General features: G+C 35.6%; 1 protein-coding gene across 2 annotated transcripts; it reads left to right on the top strand.

The window, feature by feature from the left end:
* The first annotated feature begins 17,241 nt into the window (after positions 1–17,241).
* LOC127797457 (leucoanthocyanidin reductase-like) lies at positions 17,242–21,426 on the top strand. 2 transcript variants are annotated; one of them, XM_052330378.1, is made up of 5 exons: positions 17,242–17,530; positions 17,642–17,782; positions 18,293–18,530; positions 20,592–20,795; positions 20,893–21,426. In XM_052330378.1, the coding sequence occupies exons 1-5, from the start codon at positions 17,333–17,335 to the stop codon at positions 21,159–21,161; spliced, it is 1,050 nt and encodes a 349-aa protein (XP_052186338.1). In that variant the 5' UTR covers positions 17,242–17,332; the 3' UTR covers positions 21,162–21,426. The 2 variants fall into 2 exon arrangements, with proteins under 2 accessions (XP_052186338.1, XP_052186337.1); XM_052330377.1 differs by having other exon boundaries at positions 17,639–17,782.
* Positions 21,427–22,765: the final 1,339 nt, after the last annotated feature.

Genomic DNA, 22,765 nt, shown 5'->3' with positions numbered 1-22,765 from the left:
GATGAATGGAATGTATGTTATGTAGCCCATGTATTTAAGTTTTGCTACTTTGAATTCTGAACGTTTTGATGAATGATGATGTACAACCTTATTTAGGATTAATGTTAATTGAGAACTTATGCTTTGAATTAAGTTATGTTGAGGAACGATGATGAAAGAACTAAATTTTGATTAATGTTAAAATGTCAGCTTCGATCCTTGCTTCCGCATTTGATGTGTATAATAATTCTCTTTCGATAAAATGTTTGAAAATTTTGGGATAGATATGAAGAATGATATAGTTTAGCATTAGTTTGAAAGAAAAAATTTATTATCCCAGAATTATCCTAAGTTATAACACGCCTGAGAAAGTGGGGTGTTTCATTTGCTCCTAACTCTCTTCCACAAAATGGAGTAATGGAAAGAAAAAATAGAACTTTGCAAGAAATGGTAAGTGATATGCTTTTACATTCTAAATTGCCTAATAGTTTATGGGGTGAAGCATTATATATTGCATGTTACATTAATAATAGAGTTTTGCGCAAAGATCAAGATAAAACACCTTATAAATTGTTAAATAATAAGAAACCAAGCATTAGTTATTTCAAAGTTTGGGGTTGCATTGCTTATGTATTAGATGTTACACAAAAAAGACCTAAGTTAGGTAGCCAAAGCTGTTAAGTCTATTTTCTTAGGTTATTCTATGCATATTAAATCATCTAGATTTCTCAATTTGCATGCTAATAGTATGTTTGAAGTTGTGCATGCTATTTATTTTGAGCATTTAACTATTAAAGATGCTAATAGTTTAGAATTAGAGAAAGATCTGTCAAATGAATTAGAATCTTCTTTGCAAATAAAGGATATTGGAGATTCTAAGTCTTTGTCCAAACTTGTGGTTGAACCTTCTCCTAGTACAACTATTGAAACAACTGCCTAGGCTATTGAGTTAAGGAGAAGTAAAAGAGGTAGGATAGAAAATGATCTAGGTCTTGGAATGTATACATATTCTTTAGAAGAGGAACCTAGAACCTATAAGGAAGCTATGTCTTTACCTAATGTAGATCTTTGGAAGAAGGCTTTGGATGATGAGATTAAGTCAATTCATGACAATAATACGTGGACTTTGATAGATCTTCCTCTTAATACTAAGATTATTGGTTGTAAATGGGTTTTAAAGAAGAAGTGTGAAGCGTAAACCCAATGCTAGTATAGATAAGTATAAAGCATGGTTAATAGCTAAGGGTTATAGTAAAAAATAAGATATTGATTATTTTGAAACATTTTCTCTTGTTACTAAGATTACTACTATTAGAATTATGTTTGCAATTGCTTTTATATATAATCTATAAGTTCATCAAATGGACGTCAAGATAGCCTTCTTTAATGGTGAGCTAGATGAAAATATCTATATCTAACAACTTGAAGGCTATGTGGTGGAAGGAGAAGAACACAAGGTATATAAGCTCAACAAATCACTATATGGTCTTAAACAAGCACTTAGGAAATGGTATAAAAAGTTTAAGAAAGAAATTAAATCTATTGGTTTCAATTGTAACAAAGTAGAAAGTTGTGTTTTCTCTAAATGCACTGATGATTATAAAGTTCTAACAACTTTGTATGTTAATGATTTGCTTATCTTTAGATCTAATATAGATTGTGTTAATGAGAAAAAACATTTTCTTATGCAAATTTTTGACATCAAAGATTTAGGTCTGTTGATGTGATACTAGGTATAAAAGTGATTAGAAGAGAAAATGTGTATATTCTTACTCAATCACATTATATTGAGAAAATGCTTAGAAAGTTTAATTATTTTGATTGTGTTAATGTGTGACTCTAAAATAGGTAGGTTGTTGATTACTGAGTTTTATAAATAGCAGTTCAACCTCTTATTAAGTTTCGTATATTTACATATTGCTTCATAGTTATTACTGCCTTGCATTTCATTCCCCTATAGGGATTGAAGAACACAACTAAAAGTAGTGCGATAAGAATGAAACTCTCGATGATTAGAACAGACGAAAATCGCAAGGTGATTCTGATATTGACTCATTATAAGTGTGAATCACTAGGGGTTTTGTGAGAAAAATTGAAAGGAAAGAGTGTTGAGGTGTTCGGGATGTGTTTGAGCATTGTACTCTATTGTGTTTGTCTCTTTTTTGGTTTCTAATTTGCGAGTGGCTATGAGGATTTTGTGTATGTATTGTGCATATCCTTGATTCAATCTTTCTAGTGGATTGACTAGGGGTATCCCCTTTGCTATGTGTAGGATTCTTACAAATCTGAACACGTACGTTGTCGTGTTTTGTGTGTGGTTGTTCCAGGTGTGTTTTTTTCCATTTTATTTATTTTTTCTAAATGATCTATTTCTTTTTTCTTTTCATTTTATTGCATTTGAACTCTTTTTTCTTTCTTTTATCTTGATTGAATCCCTCATACTTGTGAATTCTTGAGTATCTTTTTATAGATCAAATGCTTGCAGGTTCTCTTACAAAACCTTTGTCAGGTGAGAAAATTCTGGAAGCCATGACGAACATGAAACTGTCACAAATTTAAAGAGATAATCTTGTTTGAATCCTATTTTTTCATATGAATATCAATTTTTACTAAAAATTTATGTGTATAAGAGTTCAAAGGCAATCCAATCAAGAATTATCCTTAAAATGTTAACATAGAGGTTACATTTTCAGTGCATAATATGTTCAAGGCATAGTGGGGTGAAATGAATATATGTAAGGACTATTTTTTTGAAGTCTCATGTTTGGTTATATGCACTTTTATTTTTTCCACAATGAGAAGGTTGAACTATGTTTTTAATAGTTCTCATAACTTAAAGTGGAGTGATAAAACGATTGTTGACACTTCTGAAGAGATTGCCTATACAAGTAAGAAAGTGAGAGGCTGCTTCATTCTAAGAGTTCAAGTCTTGGCCACATTTAGTTATGTGTTATACAAAAATCCAACAAGTTTTTATTTTTTTATTCTAGTATTATTATTAGATAATAAGTGGGGGATTATTATATATAAATATATATTAATATTATTTGATAATAATAACATTGATAATTTTATGATATATATATGTAGTTTGACTTTATTTAAAGAAAGTGATAGTTATGAGACCAAAAGGTATGTGCTTTGATTTAAATTTGAAAAGATATATATTTTTATATTTTAAAAGTCATATCTTTTTATATTGAAGAGTTGTGATATTTTTAAAAGATAAGTCATTTATTTAAGAGATATGATCTTTTAAAGGGTCGTATTATTTAGTTTTGTGTCTATCGGAAGGTACCATTTCATAATCTATAAATTGAAGGGGGAGGGGTGGGGGCGCAAAAGTGTGAAAACAACTCTTCTTTATTCTGTCAATTGGTGGGTTTGAATTTTTGGTAGTAAAAGAGATCAAAAGGTGTAATTTTGATTTTTTTAGTTAGATATTGTATTTTGATATTAGAATTTCCACAAACCTGAAAAAAATTACTATCTTAATGATAATTTTCTTAAAACACCTTGCCTATAACACAAACATCTACATGTTTTGTTTTTTCTTAATTTTTATTTTATTTTAGGCCCTTTCACGTCACTTCAGCCTATTACGAAAAATAGAATTAAAAAAATTGTAACTGTAACATACATGTTTAATATGAAACAGTACTTTTCAATTTAAAAAGATTATAAATATGATTTTCAATTGACATTATAACTGTGACATGGTGGTTGTTAGCATTATTGGAAGACGCAGAGACAATTGAATGACACTATTAATTATGTGGATGAATATTAATTAATAAAAGTAAAATACAAAGCCATCTGTATTGAATGTCGTGCAATGCACGTGAAAGAGGTGAGGTAGATGGATGTCATGTGAAGGCGGCATCAAGAAGTTGGTTAAGTCTATCGGTCAAAGGCGAAAACGAGAGAGAGATTGAAATTAAGATACGATTACGACGACAACGACGACGACCGCGATGGCTTGCCGGCATCCTAACCACTGGTGCCAATTTTTCTGCGCCACCTTACAGCCTCCGTCCTTCAACTTCCAGTACAGAGATTGCAGCCTTTGCCCCACCACAGTATCCCACGAAAAAAAAATGAAAGGATTAAACTTCAAATTAAATTGCGATCAACGCCTTGTTAACCCAATACTTTTTATTTTGTGGCCAATTAAACTTAAAATGGCTTTTCTTTTAATATGTGGCATTCACAAGGCTCAAAAAAAAAAAAAAAAAATACTAAATTAAGAAAAGAAGAAGAAGTAATCTTCGTGAAATCCAATCCACTCCAACGATTTCAAATTCATAAATTCTCAATTTGGCGATAAACACAAATTGATGTAAAAAAATCTTTTTCTTCTACTTCTTTGTATCATGTATCATCACTCTCAATGCAACAACGTTGCGATAATCCACTAAATTTTAACTATAAAAATTATTTTTTTAAAAAATTAAAAAATTATTTTTTTAAAAATTACGACAAATTATCTTGTAAATTATTTTTAAAAATTATTTCAATACAGTAAATTATTATTTTTTCTTTTGAGCTGAGTGAATGCCATGCAGGATCATAAATTAAAAATTAAATCTGACTTGACTATAATTAAAAAAAAGTGAGCTAATTTGAACTTTATTCCAAAATGAAAAAAAGTCAAGTCCATTCTATGAGTTGTGATTTAATTCAGCATGATTTATTCAAAATTAATTTTAATTATGACTTGGGCCCGAGTTTAGTATGAACTACATTTTTGTCTCGATTAATTAAAAATTTACCAAATGTTAGTAACTAAGGGAAATTCTATATATAGTACCAAATTAAGGATGTTAATATTTGAAAATGTTTAGTATAATATGAAGGGTGTTCATATAACATAAGGAATGTATACTTATAACACGAAAGATTTTTATATAATACACATTTACTATTATACACCAATGCTTGGTGTTACACAAAATATCTTTTTAAGTATCAAATAATTTTTCATCAATATGTAAAAGAAAAACTGATTTATAGACAAAACAAAGAAGTTACTGCCGATTGATTAATGATTTGGTGACTAAGATGTCGTGGTTTTATAGCCTTTTTGGTCAATTTCGATTGTAGTTCTTCTACATGTTCTAGTGCAAGACAAAACCATTGCCTTATCTTAGCACAAACAGAATTCAAACAGCTAGCTAAGCAAATTGACTAGTGACGACAACAACTGGCATTAACACGTAATTTTCCAGGGATGTCAATATATATAATAGAGAGAGAGACAGAGAGAGATCTCCAGAGATCCGAGAGAGATCTGCAGAGATCCTTTTCAATAAAATATGACATGCACTTGTAACTTCCTATATATGGGTTTGATAAACTTAAGTCTTAAGGTTCTCTTTATCTACTCTTACGTGCCATTTTTTTTTTTTTTTTTTTGTGGTAAAGGAAATGCTCCACTGTCCTTCCAAATAATAGAGCAAATTTGTCACTTTCTCTTCTTATATATAAACAAACATATATGTTACAGTTCCTTAAAATTTTGTATTATATCTTTCTTCTTTAATTTGTTAATTTTATTAAATTATTATAAAAACATACTTAGAGATTTGTTATATAGTATTGTTCCTTCTTGATCAAAAGGAGCGGCTGAAGATGGGATCGTGACGATAGGGAGCGGGCTCCGGCGACGAGTCCATCCGGGAGGCGGCTGACACTTGCAAGCACTCCAACACCCGAGTGAGTAAGAGAGTAAAGAAAAGATAATGTATAAGGAGGTCACATGGTAGAACATACCTTGACTCTGAAGAGAGCTTGTTTATATAGGAGGAAGAGATGTCCTTCTGCATATGTCGTGCGTTTGTAAGTGATGAGACTGAGTATCTAGTGCCGGCGAGGGTTCCTAAGCAGCCACATGGTGTCGACGTGACCCTCATTAATATGGATGAGATCTGCCACTAATAAGGATGGGATTTGGGACGGACGCACGTATACCCAGCAGGAGATGCAATGATGTTGCTACAGGCTGGTGCAGGGCTAAGATCGAGCCTAAGGATGGGCCGATGGGCCGTGAGATGGGCCAAGAGATAGGTCGAGAGAGAGGGGCCAGATTGGGCTCGGATGGTCCATAGCCTCTCAAGTTGGATGCTCGAGAAGAGAGCGTTTGAGCTAAAAAAAAGAAAGTCTGGGTAATTTTGCTGCATAGGCTAGTTTTGGGGAGTTGGATTGCCATCAAGGCATGGCCTGAGGTGGACGGCTGAGCTGACACATGGTCTTGTTTGAACAAATGCTAGTTCTGAGGTATCTGACGTCAGCTTGGTCTTTATGGTAAAGTAATTTTATTCGTGTGTTGATCCGTAATGTGCATGGTTTCAAGATTCGAGGAGTTATGCCTAGGAGAGCCCGAGGTGACATCTGGGTGTGGCCGCCAGCTGATTTTGAGCTACTATTGGGACGTGCTTGGGGTATGGCCGAGCTTGCGCTTGGTTTTAACCAAACTCGAAAGGTAGAGGAGAAGGCCGAGCTGCTCTTGTCGAGGGCTGAATATGTTTTTGTAAGTGGTGCTCTGGTTATGGTCAGCCTTTTAATCTTCACAAGATTGGGACTAGAGTCCCCCCAATGTTCTGACATATGACGGTTGGAGCTTCGGGATATGGAGTGTCATTATTAGGAGACGTGGTGTCGTATGCACAAGCGACGGCTTATGATTTCCCTCTCAGATTGAATGCGCGACAGGTGGCATGCCCTTAATGGTGGATTCGCAGTGGACAATTTTCGACCCTCCGATATGCCGTTCGGCTGTTGCTAAGTGCCTAATGGCATTTCATTTTCTTCCAGATGCGTCGTATGAGAATAGTATAAAGGGTGTTTCCCCCTCTCTTCTAGGTTTTCCATCGTTACTTCTTCTTCCTCTTTGCATCAAAGGTGTGCTATTTTCCTAAGTCTTTCTCTTTAATCTTTCCGAAATGGCACCCTGCCTTAGTAGGGAAATGCTAAAGGCTATTTTTGAGGAAAATAGAGGTTTCTGGTGATGCCGGAGAAGGAGATGTCACTTGTAGAGGTTCAGGGGAATCACGTGTGTGGCACGAGGTTTGAGGTTATAAATAAGGCGACGCTTCAGCGGAATCACGTGAGTGGACTAGGCGTGCTGCTTTTTGCGAGACATTTTGACGCTTGGGTGTTCTATTTAGCACGTGGAAGGAGTTAATTAGTCATGGTGGGAGTGGCATTTCAATTTTCGAGGTGGGGGTATGATCGTATTGATGGCACTATTTTTTAGAGTCTGACCATATTTAATTTTTAAGAAATGGTGAGGATCTTTTAACTATTAGGCGATTGCGCCTATAAAAAGGGAAGGAAAGCCCCTGGTTCCTTTCCATGCCGTCAACATTTGTTTGTGCCCTAGTTTTGGGGAACTAGGAAATAGGGTCGATGGTTTGCAGTGGGGGTTTTTTATCTGAGAGGGGCATTTCCACTAGTGACGTCATGGGTGGGGTTGAAATCGGTGTAGAAGTGACCGAGAGGTCTGAGGTTAAGCGCATTTGGGTGAGAGCAGTACTAGAATGAGTGAGAGATGTCGTGTCTAAAATGGGTGATATGGCTTTCTTGCAGTTTGCCTCTGAGGGAAGCACAATACTTTGGTGTCTGAGCATTCTGATTTTTTATGCCAAGATCACTAGGCTGAACGTAATAGGCCGTTTGATTGCTCTAAGGTTGAAAGTGGGAGATCTTGACATCGCACGGGTGCCAGGTCTTCTTGGACTTTCTTTAGGAGCGGCTGTTGGGCCGATAGAATCCGACCCCTTTGGGGACAGGCTGTCAGGTGGTATAAAAGAGTTTCATCCATTGCCAAGTGGCCTGTGGGGAAAACGGTTACTAATGATTATAGGGGGAGCACATCCTGCAGCTATTGCTGCTTAGCCTTGCTTTTACTTTGGGTGTGCTTTTAGGCTTTGTGCTTTGTAGTGGTTATAGCGTGATAGGCAAGTGTAACATGCAATTATTATAGCTATGAAGCTTGTAATTAGATGTAGCTTTCGTAATGAAATGTAGGTGTCATCTAGGTACCTTATTTTCTATTGTGTTTTGCATGCTCTTTTTGCTGATAGTGTCTTTTAGTCTTTCGGTCGTGTCTTGAAATAATGTACTTTGGAATCAGACTGAGGCTGGCTCGAGGTCCCGTGCACTTTTTGATATCCGGCATGACTTTAGGATCGGATCGAGGTAGACTCGAGGTCTGGCGTGCCTTCGCCATGTGCATGCTAGGGTACAAGGCTTGGCTACCGGCTCCTGTTGCTTGGTTGTTGCGTCCGGAGGTTCTTTTTCCCTTGTTGTTTTTGCTAAGCTCGGGGCCTCGGCCTTGAGGCTATTGTGGTAGCACTGTCGGGCTTTCTTTTGGTCGGAGTGAATGACCTCGACCTTGGTATTTGACATTGGGAATTTCATGGCCAAATAGAGAGTGGATACTATTGCTCCCAAGGTGTTGAGAGAGGGGTGGCTGAGGAGTGTATTGTATGGTGTCTGACAGTCGATAACTAGATAACAGATGCTGATTGTTTTGACAAGGGGGGCTATCCTGAATGAAGTCAACAAGTTGATATAACCCCTGACACCTACATGTTCTCTAGAAAAGCCAATTAGTTTCCTATGGAATGGTCTCAGCTCCTTTTTGGGGATACCCATTTTTCTTAGGGTCGATAGGTATAACAGGTTGTTGGAGCTGCCCTGATCTACGAGGACTTTCTTTACGAAGAAGTTTGCGGCGATGACCGAGATTACCATGGGATTATCGAGGTTTTTATCAATGACTTTGAAGTCCTCATCTGTGAAGGAGATTGCGGGATGTCGAGCTATCATCTTCAGCTTTCTCTCGGTGCTATCTATTGACATTACTGCCCGGGGGTGTCGTTTTCTTGCCGAGCTTGATTCTTCCCAGCTTGCGAAACCTCCCGAGATGGTGTCGATGAGCCCAGCTATTAGATTCCTCGGGGGTGGTCTAGCGTTTTGTCTATTGTCTATTCAGGGTCGTCTCTGAGGGCTATGACTTCTTCGCCTGTTCGGGTTGCCCTGAGGGAATCGCCTTCGGTTCGGTCTGTAAACATATTGGTGGAGGTAACCTTTCTTAACCAGGCGCTCTATCTGGTCTTTTAGGGCTGCACATTCTTTGGTCATGTGCTCGAACATACGGTGGTAATCGCACCTCTTGTTGGTGTTGGTATTGCCATGAGGAGGTCGTTGCTCGCTGATATCCAGGAGGGGGATGACCCTGGTGTTGTAGACCTCCTGGAAAATCCGATATCGCTTGGTAATGAGGGGGGTATACGCGTTGTAATGCAACCGAGGTGGCTCGGGGGCCCAGGGTGGTTCTCTACGCCCTTTGTTGTGATCTCAGTTTTCTTATTTTACGTGGAAGTCCCTCCTGGGATTGCACTGATACTCGGTGGAAGGTCCCGGTTGGGGGACCAGTTGTGGTCGTGCTTGTAGCTCGGCTTTATTGTATCGGGTGGTTGAGGCTTCCTCCATGTTGATGTACCCTGTCGCGCATGCCCTGAGATCATCCAGGACGGCAGAAGGCTTTCGGGCCAGTGAATCAGCGAAAGGGCCTACTCTTAGTCAGGCTATGATGGCGTGTAAGAAGACTGTTGAGTTGAGGTCCTTGATTTGAAGGGCCTCCTGAAAAAACCTGTTCATGAATGCCTAGAGTGGCTCATGCTTGCCTTGCTTCAAGTTGATGAGACTGACTGATGTCTTATGATAAGCTCGACTGGTGGAGAAATGAGTGAGAAAGTGAGTGGCTAGCTCGGGAAAGTCATGGATGGAGTTTGGCTCTAGGGACGAGAACCATAACATGGTCGACTTCCTCAAGGTGATAGGAAAGGATCGACACATGATTGGGTCCGAGATTTTGCTTAGCAACATGGAGGTGCTAAATATGGTGAGATGGTCCTGAGGGTCAATGGTGCCGTCAGAAGGCTCTAAAGTGTTGGGAATGAGAAAACCATCGGGTAAAGGGACGGTTATATTGAACTCTGAGAAATGGTGGTTATGGGAATACAAGGATGTGAAAGGCGAGGGAATAGGGGTGTGGGTGGCTTGATGGTGTTGGTGACGACTACCTTCTACGTCGCAGTCAACTTGCTCGTTGGGTTGGTCGCGCTGCTAGTTTCAGGTCAACTCAATAACTTGGTTCTAGAGTTGTTGAATAGTCTAGGGGAGGACTTCTATGATAGTTGGATTTTGTGAGAGATGGTCGGCGTCGTTTGGCTCCTAGGCGGGGGTGCTTTTGGTTCACACCATGGTAAGGTGATGTGGTTAACTTAAAAGGCTCTAATGAGATTATGCGGTAGGTAAGTTTTACCGGACCCCATGGTGGGCGCCAGATGTTTCTTCCTGACCAAAGGGAGTGGTTAGAGATGGGATTGTGACTACAGGGAGTGGGCTCCGACTGGCACCTGCAAGCACTCCGACGCTTGAATGAGTAAGAGAGTAAAGAAAAGACAACGTATTAGTAATTCAGAGGTCATAACATACATTGGCTCTGAAGAGAGGTAGTTGATATAGGAGGAGGAGACGTTCTCTTGCATGTGTCGCGCGTTTGTAAGTGATGAGACTGAGTATCTAGGACCAGCAAGGTTCTTAGACAGGCACATGGTGTCAACGAGACCCTTATTAATGTGGATGGTATCCCTCATTAATGAGGATGAGATTTGGGACGGAGGTGCGGATACCTAGTAGAAGCTGGAATGATATTGTTGTAGGCTGACGTAGGGCTAGGATATGGCCGAGATCGGGCCTAGAGGGATGGGTAGAGATTGGGTCGTGAGATGGGCCGAGAGGGAAGGGCTAAATTGGGCCCAGACGATGGGCCATGATTGAGCCGTGAGATGGGCCAAGAGGGAGGGGCCAAATTGGGCCGGACAGTCCAAGTATATATATGTTATAAAAAGTACACACACATATATATACACTTTTATAATTATCTCTTTTTTGCACATATCTAAAAGAAATAAAATTCAAAGAACATGAAAAGCAAGTCCATCGAATTGGGGGATGGATGAATTTGAGAAAAAAAAAACGTTTTCTAAATCCAAAATTGCATTAGCAATTTTATTGAATAAATATATATAGTTGAAAAGAAAAGAGATGGAAATATTGTGTTTATACAAGTGGAATAAAAAACTTGGGCTTCTATAATTGATCGATTAGCAAATCTCTTTGTCAATCTGATGTTGGTGGAGAGTGGGACCCATGACAACACTAGATGATGATCCCTGCAAGTTCATCGTGGTTGTCATCGGAGAATTCACAACCTTAATTTATTGACGAGGCTGAATGGAGTTGGATGTTGACCCTAACCTAAGACGCTGCTCAAAAGTTGGGGAGTAACGGGCCAACATTGACAAATTTGCATATCTACCACTCATCCCATCTGCCCTGCCCTGATCTGGGAGATAATATATATACAATATTTTGAATGGTTTTCTTTGAGAAAAAAAAAAAAAATGTTAGAACATGTTAAAAATAATTTTATTTTAATGACAAAATTCTTTTGAGCAAGTGTGAGTGTAACATTTCAAATTTTACAAATATTTAGAATATATTAATTTATTTGAGCAGAGAGAAGGAATTTGCAGCGCCTAAACCCTTCTCTTATATTTTTAATATTTTAATTGTATTGGTTTCTCAATTTGGAAAATTAGCCCAATTAATGTTATGGGACTCCGAAAGGAGGAAGAGTCGTGTGTTAGCTTCAGATAAGAAATGTGAGGTTTGTGAAATGTGAGGTTTGTGAATAAGGAAGAGAAGGTAGAGAAGGAGAAGAACCTTCTCAGCTAAGGAAAAGAGAAAGAGACAGGGGAGAGAGAGAGGGGAGGTGGTTACATATTTCTGTCAAGGGATGGATCTAAAAAGATTTAAAAATTTATGTAAGGGCGGTTAATTTTTTTTTTTTTTGTTTTAAAGTGTAGAACTGCACAAAGATTTTGTTATAGATTGTAATTTTTTTATTAGATTATTATTAAAAATTATTATTTTTAAATTAAAAATTAATTTTTTATATTAATTTTTTTTACATTAAAAAAAATCTCATAAACAATTTTTTACATCACAAATTATTTAATTTTTGGATAAATTATATGAAATTTCCCTACACTTAGAGTCATATGTAATTTACTCACTGTGCTTTTGATTGCACCACAAAACCCCTTACATTTTTAAAATATTACAATCAACCACAATTTATTATTATTTTATATAATATTATGCAATTTATTAGTTAATTAATGTAAAATTTTGTATTTTTTATATATTTAAATTATGTATTTTTTTTATATATTAAAATTATGTATGTAGAATTATATATTTTATATGTAAATTATTATACAAAATTATTTAAAATAATAACAAATTATGACTGATTGCAACATTTTGAAAGTGGTGTAAGGAATTTTTTTTGATGTAATCGAAAGTATAAGGTGTAAGTTGCACATGAGCTTAAATGCAGGAAATTTCATATAATTTATCCTTAATTTTTTAAACAATTTTTTTTTTTTTTCAAATATTTCACCGTTGGGCTTCAATATCTCATTTGTTGTTTTTTAACAATACTAAATACTCTTTAATTTGTTGCTCTTCACAATGAACTCAAGCCAATTAAACTTATAGTGGTTCCCCCTTCCCTAGCTAGCTAGCAAGCAAGCACTTTGGAAGAACTCTTTAGAGATCACCTTCCTAGCTAGCTCTCAGGACATCTCTCCATACCTTTGAACAAGGTTGAGGGGATTTTTGTCTTTGCAGATCCCTTGCCTTATCCATAGCTCTGCAGAGTTGGGATTTAAAGAAATATTGAGCGTTCGTATTCCATCCAAGCTTAATTAGAAGGGAACGAGTAGGCTATCTAGATGCATCTGTTCAAAACTTTTTATTAGAATTGTTGTTATTGTATACTTCAATTATATTATTTTTCAAATATATTTAATTAAGATTAAATTTAGTCCTATTACTAAACTTTGTTCCGGCGAAAAGCTATGCGGAAAAGGCAAATTTAACCTCTTTAATTAGCCTTTTCTATTCAAACCGACCCAGAGTGTTCATTAATTACTTGGCCGGTTTTTTTTTTCAGCCGCCCGGACCGGTCTAATAATCAATTGCCAGTGCCCGTCCATTGACGGAATTACTTAATTTTGGAAACATTGCTAAATGGACTAAAGCTCCTGTCTGGTCAGGTTTGGATTATCTTAAGCTTCATGGATAACTAGTTCACTAATTACTCGGCCAATTTTTTTTCAGCCGCCCAGATCGGTCTAATTAATAATCAATTGCCAGTACCCGTAAATCGACGGAATAACTCAATTTTGGAAACATTGCTAAATTGAATAAAGCTCCAGCTGCTTGTTCATCTCTCATTTTCGAACGGTCACCTAATTTCTAGCTACCAATCATTAGAGTACATATCTAGGTTTTGACTTCCACTAATTAGAAAGGCGGATTAAGTCATGCTATTTGTGTGTGTGTGTGAAAGAAAAGAAAAGAAAAGGAAAAAAAAAAAAAAGAATTCCAGCATCATAACATACATTTAGATTAGATCCACTTTTGAAATGTACACTTAATTACAAATTAACCCAAGTATCTTCATATATTGTTGTCCCTTGCAAACTTGGTTATAAAAAATGCCAGCAATTTAATTGGCAATTAATAGAGATAAAATATAGTGAAGTTCATGAAGAGTCGCGCATTCTCGAACAAAATGACAAGTTTTGTTCAGAAATAGAACATGCATAGGATTAATTAACTAGCTATAAGATGAGTGGCTGCCCAGCGAGCGCCCGATGGACCAACCAACTGTTGCTTCTACCAAACTGCCCAGAAATTGCAGATTGATCGTGCTACCCAAATTTTTTCCAACTCTGTTGCACAAAATTCCAGTACATATGGCTGTATCTAATTTACAGGTGACATGAATCCAAACTAAAATAGCTAGCTAGTCAGTACTGGCAGACCACGGCCGTTAAGTGCCCCCAATAGCCTACCTGCAGAACAATACGAAAGTCACTAAGCTGTATGACCCACGGGTGCTACATGCCAATCAGTTGTGGCTGTCCATAATTAAACTTCCCACATTTACAGCCATTTTAACCTTAATAATAAAATTTCCGTCTTTTTCATAAAGAACTTACAGCCATTCTACTTAGCTAGATTAAGTGCAAATGTTACAGCGAAACGAAATATATACAACCCAAATTATATATGCAAGACGTTATAAGACTAATTATTATGTACTAAATATATATGTGTGTGTGTTTTTTTGTGTATTGGGAAGCATGCGTTGTGTGGGCGTGCGAGTCTCTGTGTGTATACTTAGTAAGGGGGATATTTGTTAAAATGAGCAAGATAAGAGGTATCAAAATAAGTTTGGAATGTATTCCGAATCGATATATGGAATGATCAAGATAAGTCTGAAAAATATTCTAAGATTTTTATCAGAGTGTTTGTTAAATTTTTTAGAATTCACTGATAATTGTATTTTTTCTTTTTATGTGTTTGTTAATGCATATGATAAGCACTAAGATAAGAGTTTTTTTTTACCAAAATATCATTATTACCAAATTTATGATTAAAATAGTATTTTATGATTAATATGAATTGTCAAAAAAATTAAAATTAAAAATAATATTTTATTTTCTAAATTCATGTTTAAAAATAAATTTAAAAAGAGTTGAAAAGTAGAAGTAATTATTGTTAAAATTACAATAATTCCACCTAGATAATTAAAAATTGCCAAAACATATATATTTTCATAATAGGTAATAAAATATAAAATTAAATAAAATAATTTAAAAATTGGTGAAAGGAATTATATTAGTTAATAAAATATATATAGAGAGAGAAATTTAAATTTTAAAAATCAATAAAATGAATAATGTTATTTAAAATTTAAAAATTGTCAACATATAACAATTTAAAAATATATTAAATAATATTAATTATAAGAATTAAATAAATAAATTTTTTTAATAAATTTAAAATTTTAAAATGTATTAAATGACATTAAGTATCCTATAAGAGGCATATAAGTAATTGAGTCTTATCTTGAAAAAGTTAGATAAATTTATCCGAGGGGGAGGTCGGATAAATTTATCTTGAAAGGAGAGATAAGAGGTCACGTGAGGACTTTTTCGGAAGTGGTCAGATAAGCTTAACAAATACGTTAAAAAGGCCAAATATCTGAAATGTTTCTCATATCTGGCATTTTTTCTCTTTTATCTTGATTAACAAATACAAAAAAAAAAAAAAAATAAAAGAAAGAAAAGCATGGTAGGGATACATTACTGTAACTGAACTTGTAACTGGCCGTAGGGTAATCTATAATCAATCCCATTTACACACTGTTGTAGTACTTGGTGTCTGTAATTGGCAGTGTCAGGATGTTGGAAGAATTTGTTTTTCGTTATATCTTATACTGATCGATAATGTAGGCCCGTTTTCTAACCAGCCAACTATTTGATATCCATTTCTTGTTTTCTTTTTCATTGTGGGCTACCGTGTATAACACACACACACACACACAGAGTTAGGTTTTGTTCTTTTTTACTGTATTTATTATTAGTAGTGTCACTTTACCAACCTACGTACGGCCTTGTAATGTTTCAAAGTCTTGATAAATTTGGTCAATCCATGAAATTCATATATATATATTATGTTGTCTCTAATATCAAAAGATATATAATTTGTTCATCTTATCAAGCAACTCGAGCACACGCATTGTCAATTCCTCATGTATACATGCATGTCGGGTGGCTAAATCTATTAGTTACAATTGATGAACAAGGGACCAACATGCAGAAAGGCCATAGAAGTGAACCAACAACAAAAATGATGGAATATTTACCAACGAGCTTAATTAAGCTATGTAGAAGCTTATATCATGCAGATATATATCTATATATGTAGAAAGAGAGGGAGAGAGAGAGAGAGAATATATATACATACATATACGGCTCTCTGATTCAAGGATAATTCAGTTCCTTATTTGATTTGTCTTCTTTAATTTCAAATACTTGCACTTAATCTGGCCATGAATATTAGCTAGGTGTAGGTAGAAAGTAATATTAAATTGTTGAAAAATTTGAAAATTTGTACATCTTTTGTTTCTTGTTTGCTCAATAATTATAGTCATTTCATTTAAACAAACCCCACGGTGATAATCAATAACATCATGGGGATCAAAAGACAGATTTTCAGGATCCATATTATTAAAATCTATATTTTGATCCCCATGATGTTGAACATAAACAGTAAGAAATTAAATCAGAGAAGATATTTTATATCCATTATGAAATGAACCCCACGAATACAGATTCTGGGCTCTAGTTATTCAAAAATATATATATATATATATTATATACATACAAAAGTTCTGGAGCTATCAATTATGTAATAATTTCCATCAAGATGTCTTCCCTCAACTTGTGAGTTCCTAACCTTCCTTACGGAGAGCACGCGTGGCTCTTGTAGGGTAGAAATATATATAAGATATATGAAATGAACCTACTCCAATTCATCACAAGGTATATAACTCGATGTGCTAAACCAACTACTGTCATTAATTGTGGGATTATCTTTGACAGTACATTGGAAAGTCATGCTTGATGTGACTTTATAATTGTGCGTGAACAATGGTCAAATCCAATGAATTATTATTATTATTATTATTATTATATTCACTACTCCCTTCGCAAATTATTATTATATATTCACTAGCTACTCCCTTCGCAAATTAAATGTAATGGCTTGCGTAGTGGTTTTCTCCTTGAAACCTTTCTATAACTTTTCAAAGCACGAAGAAACGAAAAAGATTTTGCCTTCTGACGGACAAAATTTATCGAGGACACGAGAGTTTCAACTAACAGTCAAGTCCAGAAAAAGTAGCCAGGGTGAATCAAAGCTAAACGTCAATACCAATTAGAAGTAGACCTGCCTATAAAGTTAGAAAGATGAATAAATTACTTTAAAACAAATTTCCATCAATATAATAATTATGTACCCTATTATAATAATGACCGCAGGTTAATTAGGAAAGAAAGTACTTGCTAAAATGATATATAATTACTAAAAAAAATTGATATTGTTATGTCAACTAATAATTTATTTAGCTGGTAACCCGATGTAAAATAAAATTTCTGGGAATATATTTATCATCTTACAAAGTGGAAAAAGAAAGATGAAGTTGGAAACAAATTTGTTGAAAGTTAGCTGGAGCCATCTCAACCCTAATTATATATATCACACCGCTGGTTCGATGTTGTCAAAGACTCTTAAATTTTGGAAGGGCTAAGATACAGTGGGTGCAGTGCGAGAACGGAATAAACAAAAAGCAGAAATGACTGTGTCACCTTCATTTGCTGCTGCAGCCAAACAGGGCCGAGTCCTCATCATCGGAGCCACCGGTTTCATAGGCCAGTTCGTGGCCGAAGCCAGCCTCGAAGCTGGTCGAATCACTTACGTGCTGGTTCGCTCAGGTCCTTCTAAAGCCAAGACCATCAAAGCTCTCCAAGAAAAAGGGGCAATCCCCGTTCCTGTACTACCTTTACCTTTCTCCCCCGCTTTATTTATTTTCCTTCTAGTTTGAAACCCTTAATTCAAGAACTAGTCATCTCTGTGTCTAAACTTTTGGCTTTGTTAATAGCAGGGCAATATCAATGATCAAGAGTTCTTGGAGAAGATACTCAAGGAGTATGAGATAGATGTCGTGATATCTGCTGTCGGCGGTGCCAGCATCCGGGACCAGTTAACGCTAGTTCATGCCATCAAAGCTGTTGGAACCATCAAGGTTAATTACTTCTTTTTTTTTTCTTTGTTTTCTCGTACTAATGAGAGTCCACAGACATTATCTTTCAGATTTATTAAGTGTAATAACCCATAAACCGTGCATACCAAAGTAAGGGCATAGACATTTGTGCATGTGGACTCACCTCTAAGAAAATTTAAACTCTAGTTATTGAAAATGTTGCTATACCTCTATTCTTGAGCAAGAAGTTGCCTTCACTTGGAGTAAGTGGAAGAAAGAAAAATGTTGATCTTTCTTTCGTGCCAAGCTCATATAGCTTTTTAGATTTTAGTTTTATATAGGTTTGTTACCTTTTTTATTCTAGTGAAAAATAAAAAAGCACTTGTCTGTAGTATGATAATCCAAAAACTGAAAGGTTTTTCATAAAAATACTACTACTTAATAATAATTTTTTTTTTCTCACATAAAACTTCTTTTTTAAAATTGCTGATATAATATATTAGCTATATTATTTTTTTAAATTTATTATTATTGTTGGTGCCGCTGTTGCAGAGATTTTTGCCGTCAGAGTTTGGGCACGACGTTGACAGAGCTAACCCGGTGGAGCCCGGGCTGGCAATGTACATCGAAAAGCGGACGGTGCGGCGGGTGGTTGAGGAATCCGGCGTGCCCTACACCTACATCTGCTGCAACTCCATAGCATCTTGGCCGTACTACGATAACACTCACCCTTCGGAAGTTCTTCCTCCCCTTGACCACTTCCAAATTTATGGCGATGGCAGCGTCAAAGGTAAGCTGTTAGGGATCAATAAAAAGTTTATACTTAAAAAGCAATTACTTTATACTAAAATATTGGCTCATTTGAGAATTGAGAATGACGCCTGCCATATTTTCTTCACTTATGTACATATGCAATAATGTGATTTGACTTAATTTCTATCTCAAGACAAATAACAAAACGCCAAAGTGGACCTATGAAACAATTATTTAATGGCTGGGAAAATCATCGACCAGTGGGGAAAATCTCCAACATGTTTTTTGAAAATATATTAAGTATTAATATAATAAAATTAGACTCAATTATATACATCTTAGCTCCCTACTTGTCTCAACCATATAGGAGTCATTTTTTTTTTTTTTTTGTAAATTTGTTACATAAATAGTTATGTCGAATTAACTATATAAATATTAATTATTATTATTTTATTATTATACATAATCAAATAAGTTGGCCTATATTTCGAGAAGATGTCTATTGAATGTTATTAGAATACTTTACCTTATTAATTTGATATATTTTATTTTTATTTTTATTCTTTTGGATTCTATACTTTCAGGGAATCCTGACGTACTCTCTTATCTTTTATGGAGTCCATTAAAAATGTATTATTGCACTTACAACGATACCAACTTTCCTTACTGGCAAAAGAATCTTTACTATTATATATAGTAAAGATTCTTTACTAGGCTATTATATATATTTAATGCCAAGCTCCAGAGGAGTCCCCTACCCCACACATTGTGAATACTGTCGCAATCTTATTTTCAACTGTAACATACATTTTATTATTACTTCTTATTTTTACACTCTATATATTTGCTAGCTTATTTTATATTGCACTCTTCTCTTTATTTTTTTTATATTGGACTCCTTAAAATACACCGCATCTTCTTTAAATTTTTATTTTCACACTGCATCCTAGTATTATTATTGGAGTATAATACAATAGTCTCTTTTATTAATTATTTACATACATTGGATTGGGCCATGGTTTATCAATGTTGCGGCGGTTTCGTAGGTTATCCGCAAGATAGCATAAATCTCTGTCAGGGTCTGGCACCAAACATATGTGGACGAAGAAAAGTATCGCGAATATGACATGTTTACTAAATTTATGTAATTTTATAAACAAGTCAAAAGTTTTTTTTTTTTTTTTTTCAACTTTGATGATCTTGAATTCAATCACTTCAAAATTATAAGATTTATTAATATTTTGTACCTATCAAGTACATTTTTTGAGTAAATTTTTAAAATTTTATTTATATGCACATAGAATGAATTTTTTTTTTTCACTCATATATATTTACATTTATATTATATATATGCATATATACATACATACATGTGAACAAATTTGACCTTTCAAGTTTAAGTGGGAGTACAAGTGTCGTATAGTAACCTACCATTCTTTCCAACTAATTAATAATACATTGAACACATTTCCATTGGAAAACAAAAATGTTGAATTTTGAATTCCCTGTCATATATCGCTGTCAGTTCAATTTCAGTCCTAATATGTAATCACATAAAAGGAAGTAGTGCTTGTTTTTTTCTACAAGGAATCTTATTTTTTATAATTTAAATTGATGATCTTTTAATAAAGAGTTATATTTTACTTTTCTAATATGACCATCCTGGGACATGCAAAAAGGGGAAGTACATCTGGCACATCAATGCCACAAAAAAAAAAAGGAAAAAAAAAGCTAGATAATATGGACCATTCAAATGGCACAGCTTATCTTTTAGTAATACGTCCACTAAATAGAAACGTCGTACCCCAGCAGACAATTGCCACAAGTAAGTATATCTAATATATAAATAAGGCAGGTATGCCATTATTTGTGGAGCATATGCTCTTAGGTTTCCATGTTTTTGAGTATGCAAGTTTTGGTAGTTTCTTAGAGTCAGCTAATTGGTCTCTCTAGACTAGGGCCAAATAAACTTTCTTTTAATATGGAGTCCAAAAAGAGTGGGTGGAGGGGTGAAATATCAACTTTCCCCTTTCACCTACCAATTTCACGTTTATCAATGTCGAAGACGAGGTAATGCACGGTGACCATGAATGCGCAGCTTATTTTGTTGCCGGCTCGGACATCGGGAAATTCACGATCAAAGCTGCCGACGATATTCGTACGCTGAACAAATCGCTTCACTTCCGACCACCCTGCAATTTCCTCAACATCAACGAACTTGCATCTCTGTGGGAGAAGAAGATCGGTCGGAGCCTCCCCAGAGTTACCGTCACCGAAGACGATTTACTTGCCGCCGCCGGAGGTCCTTCCCTTTTTTCATATACATACATATATATATATGTATATCATTGAATAAATCATCTTAGGAATAATTATATATTTTCTGTCTAATTTTGCAGAGAACATAATCCCACAAAGCATCGTGGCATCATTCACGCACGACATTTTCATAAAGGGCTGTCAAGTGAATTTTTCGATCGATGGTCCGAACGAAGTAGAATTGAGCAGCCTGTACCCAGATGAATCCTTCCGAAGTGTGGATGAATGCTTCGATGAGTTTGCTGTGAAGATGAAGGACATGCACCAAGAAGGAGCCAAGGACGACGGCATTGCTGCACAAAACCATGTTGTGGAAAAGATGCTGCCCATCACAGCCATGTGTGCTTGATGGTTTATGAGGGAGCCTTCTTAATTAATTACTGCGTGCTGTTTAGCCCACTATTAAATTTTTTCTTGCCATCATCCATTAGTCAGCAAAAATCAACTTTGTTGGCTGTGATTTGTTTGGATAATTTATGATTTTCTTATAAACGTGTCTGAATGCGTTGTTTCTGAGAGAGGCTGGGACTTTTGTATTTGTCGACAATGCATGCATGCATGTTGACAAACGCTATAATTCAAGGAAATAAGTTCAAACTCACTAGTTAAAAGTACTTTTATGTAACGGTAATTAGAGTTTGTTATTCCAACTCTCAGACTTCACTCTGTCTCACTGCCATAGTTTTATATCAAAGTTTGTTTCAAAGATCGTTAACTGGAACATGGGAAGGAAATAAGTGGCATAACCAAGAAAGAATTTTAATCCGAGTCAAAAGTATAATTTTAGTTTTAGTCAAATTATAAAAATTATAATTATTTATAATAATAATATATATAAATTAAAAAAATAAAAAAAATTAATTAGAACAAGATCCCAGCTGGCCAAAATGTTGCTCTGCCACCGAAGGAAATCCGCTGGCGATGTATCATCGGAATATATAAAGTACAGCGTTTAACAACAAATATACTTGAAAGTCGTTGTGGGCCGGGGTGCTGGTATATTTAAAGTCCGGGTTGGGTGGCAGTATACCCCCACCCTCGCCGTCGGTGAGAATGAGAGGCCACCAGCAACGCCACCTAGATCCAAAGATATTTATCCTTATTGCAAGATGAGACGCGTTTGTACACGTCTCTCCCGACAAATTTTAGGACGAATCGGTGAGGACAGGTGTAGTGGTACAATTAGGGATGAAAAAGGTGAGAGTGCAATCTGGCATGCGTGAATTATCGAATTGATGAATAGTACTCACATCCACTGCCACGAAAATTGTAATTAGCTATCAAAATCAGATACTAAAACATATCTACCTACATCCTCTAAAGTATAGAAATGGCTCGGAGACGTTTCATCGTTTCTGAATTGTTTCTCATTTCAAAACTGATGAATACGGCCTGAAATGCTTTTTGAACCATTTCTGAAATTTGCGAAACATTTTAGGACTGTTTCCCAAATTACAAAAAAATGACCAGAAACACATTTTCGACGATCAAAGTCTCGAAACCCAAAATTCCTTGTTTTTAGTCTTCTTTTTTTTTTTTCTTATTTCAGTTGTTTGTTTTTGAATCCCTAAGTTCCTTCTCTCGGTCATGAGAACTTGCTACTTTGGTGCTCCTTCGCCATTGCTGCTCTGGTGCTCCTAAAGTTCCTTCTCTCAATCGTCATTGCTTGCTACTCCCTTACTTTTTCAGTCGTCATTCCCTTACTCTCTGTCGTCGTTCTCCGCTAGTCGTTTCCTCTTTCTGTCATTGCGGGTCATTCCTTTCCCACTCCTGGTCATCGCCGGTCATTTCCTCTCATATATATTTATGTAATTATTCCTTTAAATAGCTTCTCATATTAGTTTTTCCTCTTGATTATAACATAGTTAGCTAAACAGACGCTACCTAAAGAAGACCAAGGTGAGGAAATGAGTGTGCATGTGTGTGTGAGTGATATTTTTTGCTTTTTTTTTT

The sequence above is a fragment of the Diospyros lotus genome, chromosome 3 (assembly GCF_014633365.1).
Source record: "Diospyros lotus cultivar Yz01 chromosome 3, ASM1463336v1, whole genome shotgun sequence".
NCBI classification, from domain to species: domain Eukaryota; kingdom Viridiplantae; phylum Streptophyta; class Magnoliopsida; order Ericales; family Ebenaceae; genus Diospyros; species Diospyros lotus.
This window is presented reverse-complemented; position numbering and strand designations above follow the sequence as displayed.

Bases quoted from the DNA above. Each gene is read 5' to 3' on its own strand.
- LOC127797457 (XM_052330377.1), top strand. From the start codon at position 17,333: ATGACTGTGTCACCTTCATTTGCTGCTGCAGCCAAACAGGGCCGAGTC. The intron at 17,531-17,638 runs GTACTACCTTTA...CTTTGTTAATAG, and splicing joins AAGGGGCAATCCCCGTTCCT to CAGGGCAATATCAATGATCA. The intron at 18,531-20,591 runs GTAAGCTGTTAG...ATGAATGCGCAG, and splicing joins TGGCGATGGCAGCGTCAAAG to CTTATTTTGTTGCCGGCTCG.